The sequence below is a fragment of the Ixodes scapularis genome, unplaced genomic scaffold (genome assembly GCF_016920785.2).
Source record: "Ixodes scapularis isolate PalLabHiFi unplaced genomic scaffold, ASM1692078v2 PGA_scaffold6__148_contigs__length_123643588, whole genome shotgun sequence".
Taxonomy (NCBI): Eukaryota; Metazoa; Arthropoda; class Arachnida; order Ixodida; family Ixodidae; genus Ixodes; species Ixodes scapularis.
In genome coordinates, this window is record NW_024609881.1 from 24622321 (window position 1) to 24629268 (window position 6948).

The 6948-nt window shown below is 45.5% G+C and overlaps 1 protein-coding gene across 1 annotated transcript in view; it reads left to right on the forward strand.

Annotated features, from left to right (window-relative positions):
* Positions 1 to 2590, forward strand: part of LOC115309111 (zinc finger protein 629) — a 29076-nt gene extending 26486 nt beyond the window's left edge. The window contains exon 12 of the mRNA XM_029967281.3: positions 1990 to 2590. Coding sequence (XP_029823141.2) covers positions 1990 to 2061 — 72 coding nt within the window. The 3' untranslated portion in view covers positions 2062 to 2590. The remainder of the gene's footprint in view (positions 1 to 1989) is intronic.
* Positions 2591 to 6948: the final 4358 nt, after the last annotated feature.

Genomic DNA, 6948 nt, shown 5'->3' on the forward strand with positions numbered 1-6948 from the left:
AATACGGTACGTTGCGATAGATGATGGAGTGCTTGTGTGCGGTCAATTGACTGACGATGAAATCATCGCATCGGTTCAGTGTCCCGAGGGTCAGGAGGACGACAGCTGCGAGAGTGACGCCGAAGAGCTGCCGCCACGCCCATCTCCTGCCGAAGCATCCGCTGTGCTCGATGTACTTGCGAACTTCTCAACGTTTGAAGACACCGACGAGACAATGTGGCCGCACATTGAGGATATGCGGAAATTTGTTTTTGCGAAGCGTCTGACTGGAATGCGGCAGCAGAAAATATTGGCGTTTTTTTTCGAAATACAACTCCGTCGTCACGGTTGGCTTTTCGCCGCTTCTCGTGACGTACGTCGTTACTCGTTTTTGATCGATATTCGATAATTCGACTCTTCGATAATTCGATCTATTTTCGAGGAACCGTCAGAGTCGAATTAACGAGCTTCGACTGTATCCTTATAATACTGTCGCGATACATTTGTATCGCAATACTTCCCAGGCCTGTCCCATACGCGGGTACAAAGCGCAGCAGGTCGTCTGCACGACAGCCGCTTCTGCTCCGCCGTCAGCCGTTTTCGCGGTATTTCTAAAAAGAAGGAAATGCGCCGTCACTCACTGGCATAGCAGAAAATGCACAGAATTTTCAATGGGCTCGAGCTTTATTAACTTTTATTTCGTCAGGATAGGCTCGCAGGGCAGAGTGGACGAACAAATAAAAGGAAAAAATGCAGTACACCATCTTAGGCGATTACGACTTTAAAAAATGAGTTTACTGATAGTACAAAAATCACCGCACTGATGTAATCTCAGCAGAAATATAGCAACATAGAAATATGATTTTGTGATTACATAGACGTTGCGATCGTTCAAGGAATGAAAATGTGTTGAAATTCGAATCCTTCATGCACGCCTTTAAATTCAGTACGGACCAGTAATATCTTGAACTTGAGCACAAGCATGGAATGCGCAAAATAAGAAATCCGGGCGACGTCCGAGGAGACAAATGCTAAGAAAGCACTACTGTAGTCGAAGTAAAAGACGACAACACAAGCATTTCTGCTGTCTTGAGGGTGCCGCCACAACATCACCGCTTAAGTGGATGGATCTTCCCTCCTCGGACGGGCTAAGTTATCATTGCGACATGCGACGAAAATTCAGTCAAAAATAGCGCTGTGCACGGAACGATGAGCTTCCACCACGTCAACGATCGCCACCGACGACATGTTTTTCAGCAGAGAGCAGGGATTGCGAAAGAGCGCAGGCGCAGTCTTATCTTTCTCTTGCTTAGTTTACCACACGATAGATGGCGCATAGCTCCGCGCATTATAAAATTCAGCAAATTCGATCGCATCGCTAATTATTCATCAAAATGTGGATAAGTGGATAAGAATATTCTTTAACAAAACTTTAAGAAACATTCGTCGGCTATTGTTTATGATTGCTACACTGGTGATGTAGCCTCTTATTCAATAGGCGACGTGGCTTTGGCTGACGTGCCGTGGCACCGCAGATTCATCGCAGTCAAAAGGCAGAGAGCTTTCAAAGGGAAGAAGGTGTAAAAGAGTCCGCTTCTCTTTTAAAAGCTCTATAGTGGGAAAATCTTTTGGGCTCTCTATTTCTGTGCTTTGGTTCTTTGACACCTTTTACGACGTGCGGTGGATGAAATTCGATTTCAAAATCGCTTCATGGTCCCTTTAATGCACTTCAGAGTAGCTACTCTGTATTCTGCACCTAAACGTACATTGGGTCATGGTCTAGTTCTGGTTCCAAGCTCCCTTGAACCAAGCTCCTTAGAACTTGCTCGAGACGTGCTCCTTGAGGCAGGGTCTGATATGTTTGTAAAAACTTCTGTCGTTTTCTCTTGATACTACCATCACAAGGAAGATACAAACATGGCAAAAGTTTGTGTGTATCAGACTTCAATCTTGCTTATTAAAAGAAAAAAACGTTGGCAGTTTTAAATTTTATAATGTTGTTTCTTTCAGTTGCTGTGGACTTTGGCATCGAAGCAACAGCTGGTTGACACACTTGGGACTGTTTACAACCGGAGAGGCTAAAAACCTGTTTTTAAACCTCTTGTGAGGGCTTACAACTTGGCATTGCTGTGCAGCCGGTTGTGGGCAGTCGCAGGAGGCTTGAAAAACAGGTCTTGTCTCGGTCAGTCGTAGTCAAACGCAAGTGTGTGAACGGGCCTTAAGTAGCGTGAAGAAACGTTTTTCGAAATTTTTTTTTGACGTCGTGTACCATTCCAAGATTTTATTCTAGCGGTTTCCTCAGTGATCGCCGAGTGAGTGTGTGCACCGCGACATTTCCTGCTACCGGTTGGGACGTTGCTAGTTAAATCCCTTGCACTGCCCTGCCGGTTTTGCTATAAATGTGCATTGTACCGATTTTGATTAACTGTTTAATGCCCCTTCGGGACTCCATTGACGAAAGTTGTGGAAAATTCGGAACTGACTAAGACATATGAAAAAGAGACTTGGGAGTCTAGAGGAACCTTGAACCGATTTTATTGGACTCGTTCTCCTCAGCCCGGGCATCTTTGTAATTGCAAATTAATAAACGACAGTTGCTTCTTTTCAACCATTCCTATCTAGCACTTACTTGACCGCAATATTTTGTTGTGCTGGGCACTTATTCCTGGGTGCTTTAATTGTGGCTCCTGGCTCTCTTTACCAGAATTGATAGATTGGATATCATCGTACAAATTGCAGTTTCTTGTTCATTTTCTTAGCTTAGGGCCCCCCTCAAAAAAGAAAAAAAATATATTTTTTTTAAACAGTCTGGTTGGGACACTTATGTCAAAAAAGTGTATTCGAACCGGAAAGAAAATAGTTTTTTTAGCAATATTCATGGCGCGAGACGCGATTATGTCGGTAGTCACCTTCTTTCCACTTGTTTTTTCTCTCAGCATTCCGGCCGCGAGGAGAATCGGCTTCGCCTTCACGTTGCGGTGGAAAGCGCGAATGACCATCTCGTTGAGTGAATGACCATTCCGTGATGTCATGGACTTTGCGCGCAGAATTTCAAATAAATCTCGCCATCAACATTGCTCTAAAAAATTCTTTTTTTCGCAAAAAGATTTATTTCTTGACGCATGTCCCAACCAGACAGTTTAAAAACAATAAGGCCCCTTTTCAGGGGCCTTTTAAGAAACGCTGCAGCTAGTACATGGTTACAAAGCGGGTGTAGCATGATTTCCCCACATCCAGAATTCTTGTTGCAAAAGCCCCGCGTCATTAGCCCCACTTTTCAAAAAACCCCGCGTTCAATTTTCCCGTCTCGTATTCCCCGCGCACCAGAAGCCTTGTTCTCACTGTCCTCATCCCACCCTCTTCGCGATTCAACCGTCAGTGTTCCATGTCTTAATCTAATGTGTCCACGGCCTACAAAGGCTCTTTCAAGTGAAAGGAACAAAATACATAGCAAGCATGTGACGTCATTTGCGGCCATGTCGGTATTTTATACGCCGCGAGCGTTCGGTTCGTCGTGTTAGTTGCGCACCGCAGAAGTTGTAGTTGGAAGTAGAAATAACCGTCGGTACCCAACAATGGCGACACGTGCAAGCTGTGCATCCGTATCTCCAAGCAAGTGCTTTCATGCCGTCACTGAACAACTTTGTTTTTTCACCACCACGCGACCAACAATCTCGTTGCACGAGAACAAATTAGCGCGAGACCCTCACTGTTCAGGTTTGAATATAGAACGCTATGCTTCGCTTGTTTAGTTGGAGTCGCGAATAAGGTTAACTTGAACCGCCGAAAAGCTTAAAGGACATACATACAAATAGCCAATAGCATAAGTCTGCATCACCAGCAATGCACTCGGGTGCCATGGAGAAAGCTCACACGCAGAATTAAACTTTACCTGGATGGATTTGAATATTTTTTTCAGAACAACGTAAGAATAGAATTGGTGTTTGGTGCTGATAGAGCCCACTGAATTAGTCAACGACGCATAGGGCTCAGTGAGCAGGAACGAACTGCCTCTTCTTTATCCAAACGAAGTATGCATGTGTGCGTGCTGCATCACAACTGTTACATCTCTCTTTCTTTGTAGTTCAGAAGAGAAAGCAATTTACAAACGATACTAAAAATAAGAAATGAAAAAAAAAAAAAAACGAAACAAAAAGAAAAAAATGAAAGAATTACATCAAGCCCGGGGTACGCTGCTTAAGCGTACTGCTGGAATTTTCCATCGTAGTGTATTCATCGACGTTGCCACACAGTTCGAGTTGACGTCCGAGTAGCATGCACACTAGCCCAATCACTCAACCTGGAACCGTCTTGCTGCACTGCTGGGGTCACTTGGGACGAGTCTGACCAATCCGAAAGCCCGGGCTCGTCCCGACCCGCGGGCCGGGCCTGGCCCGGGTAGCACGGATTGTTTTTGGGCCTCAGCTGGGTGTAGCAATGGCGTAGCAAACTTTCTAAAGCATTGAGAGAAAATGCTAACGCATTGATCGTTGACATTTGAAAGAAACGAAAAAACAGAACTGCCATCTCGCAAGATACCACTAAAATAATCATAGAAATAAGGAAAGCTGTTTGGGGGACAAAGCCGGCTGCAAGAAGGTACGGAGAATCCCGGGGAATCCATCAGCATCGTGGGACAGCTGCCAGCAAACGAGAAAACAAGGGCAATCCGATCACAGGGGACAGGGCGATTCCCTTCTCCTTTCCTTTTCAAACTTTTGAAGAAAAAGAAACGCCCTCTCGCTACCAAGGGTAAGCTTTTATATTTGTGTAAGCTTTTGTATGTTCACCCTGTGAGTGCGATATGACAGAATCTTTCATGAAAATTAGTAGACAAATTAAATGCACCACCACCTCCCCAGGGAACCTTGGAATTGAAGAGATGAGGCATGCTTTGGCTTCTCACCAGGCCGGGCCTGGGCTGGGTCTGATTAAGAAGGCATACCACAGGCCAGGCCTGGTCTCGAAAAGTAGTCCCGTGCAGTGCTCTAATATGGACCCCATTCCAGGCATTCTATTTGGATAGGTGGCACCAACCATTGTCCAGATTCCGAAGTTTCTACTTCAGCTGTTTTACTTTATTCTGCTTTCTTCATATCAGCATCATACTGGCTTCGAGCAAATGGGCCCTGGTGGCGTAAGTTGAGCAAAGGATCAATGTTCATTTATACTTCAGCCTCTGTCGCACTCACTATCAAGTTCACAACTGCTTTCTCCCTAAGAAACCGAAACTGCCGTCAACGTTTCCGAGCTATTTTTAAAATTTAAGGCAGGTGGTGCCATGTGCCCAGACCCCCACACTGCCTGCACAATGTACTTTCCTGTTCCGACATCCTTCCTTCGTTGACCGGAATGTCATTCATCGCTCGTCGTGCCCTTCTTAGTTCACTGGAGGCTTTGACCGATTAAACTTGGAGAGGCTCAGATGTCGACAAAGGATTCACCTCGCCTTCTGTTATGCCCTACAAGTAACTTTTTCTGACCGCAGAGTAAACATTTCTGACCCTCTTTGATGCACGTCCGTTATCCGTGTGAGGCCTAGGTATATTCTCGGGGTTGCGGTATATACAGGGTGTCACAAAAAAAAATTTACAGGGTTTTTTTTACCACAAAAATAAGCTAGGCATCGCCGAACGCTCATTCTCCGCACAAAGGTAGAGCTAGAGCTCACAACCAGATGCCAAAGTTTCAGCCCGATCCGATACTTTATTTGAAAGTTATAGCTAGGTGATTTTCTGAAAATTTCAATGGGAAGATTGAGTCCATTTTTGCCCGTTTTCGGTTTGTGGTGTCCATAGAGCCGCGTGTATTCGAAAACTCCGTCGGCCGCCATTTTCCAACTGAAATTTTTAGAAAATCACTTATAACTTTTGGATAAAGTATCGGATCGGGCTGAGACTTTGCCATCTGGTTGTGACCTCTAGCGCTACCTTGCGTTGGAGAATGAGCGTTCGGCGATGCCTAGTTTGTTTTTGCAGTAAAAAAACACCCTGTAAATTTTTTCTGCGACACCCTGTACAGTGACCTTGTATATACCAAGAGTTTTAGGAAGACTCGGTTATGGACGAGTGTCAATATGGATTTCTCGGAGTTTACCAGTAACTATGCGCTTGGCTCTCGCCTCGGCAAGCATTTTCAGACCGGTGCCTGCTGTCAACTCGCTACATTCGGAAGACCGGCAGGCTGGGTACTGTTACTTGGAGGAGTCCAAGTAAGAGTTCCAAGCCCCCTCCAACCCTGTTAGTTTCTGGGTTCACACAAGCACGGGACTTGTGCCCAGTCGAAGGTATAGGGGTGTACCTCAAGAAGAATGCCGAGCTACCCTCGCACAGCTCTGGCTAACGATCATGAAGGTTTTTCACGCAGCCACTTGCGATACAATAATATTATAAATAGCAAACAGGATTAAACTCTCCCTAAGACAGGCGGGTATTGGCATATCAATTTTTAATGCGCACTCCGCTCGCTGCCATTTCCAGGGCTGTGGAAGTCTGAGTCCCACTGGCGGAAATCCTTGTAGCGACAGGTCAGTCCTCTCGCAGGATGTTTATCGACACCTGTAGACACCCAGGGACATCTTGGGACCCACCAGTTGTTTAGCGCACATATTGGGGCTTTGAACAAGCAGTTGTGAACCTTATAGTAAGTGCAACAGAGGCTGAAGATACGACGCCTATGGAAGCACTTGCTATCAAGTTAACACACCCACCACAGCCCACCCAAACCATGTACCTCACTCTCCTTAGCACAGGTCCAGGGAGCTCCTGGCACAGGAATTCAACAGCCAGCTGGAAGCACATGGCAGATTAAAGAAAAAACAAAGTGAACATAGTGAACACTGGTGTTATGTGTTTTCTGTGCGCGGGGAACTCTCTTGGCGGCAAATCATCTTGCAGCAACTCGGAAGTATGACAGAACAGGAAAGTGCGTCACTGTACAGCATATAGGTCATCTGTACCACATCTGTAC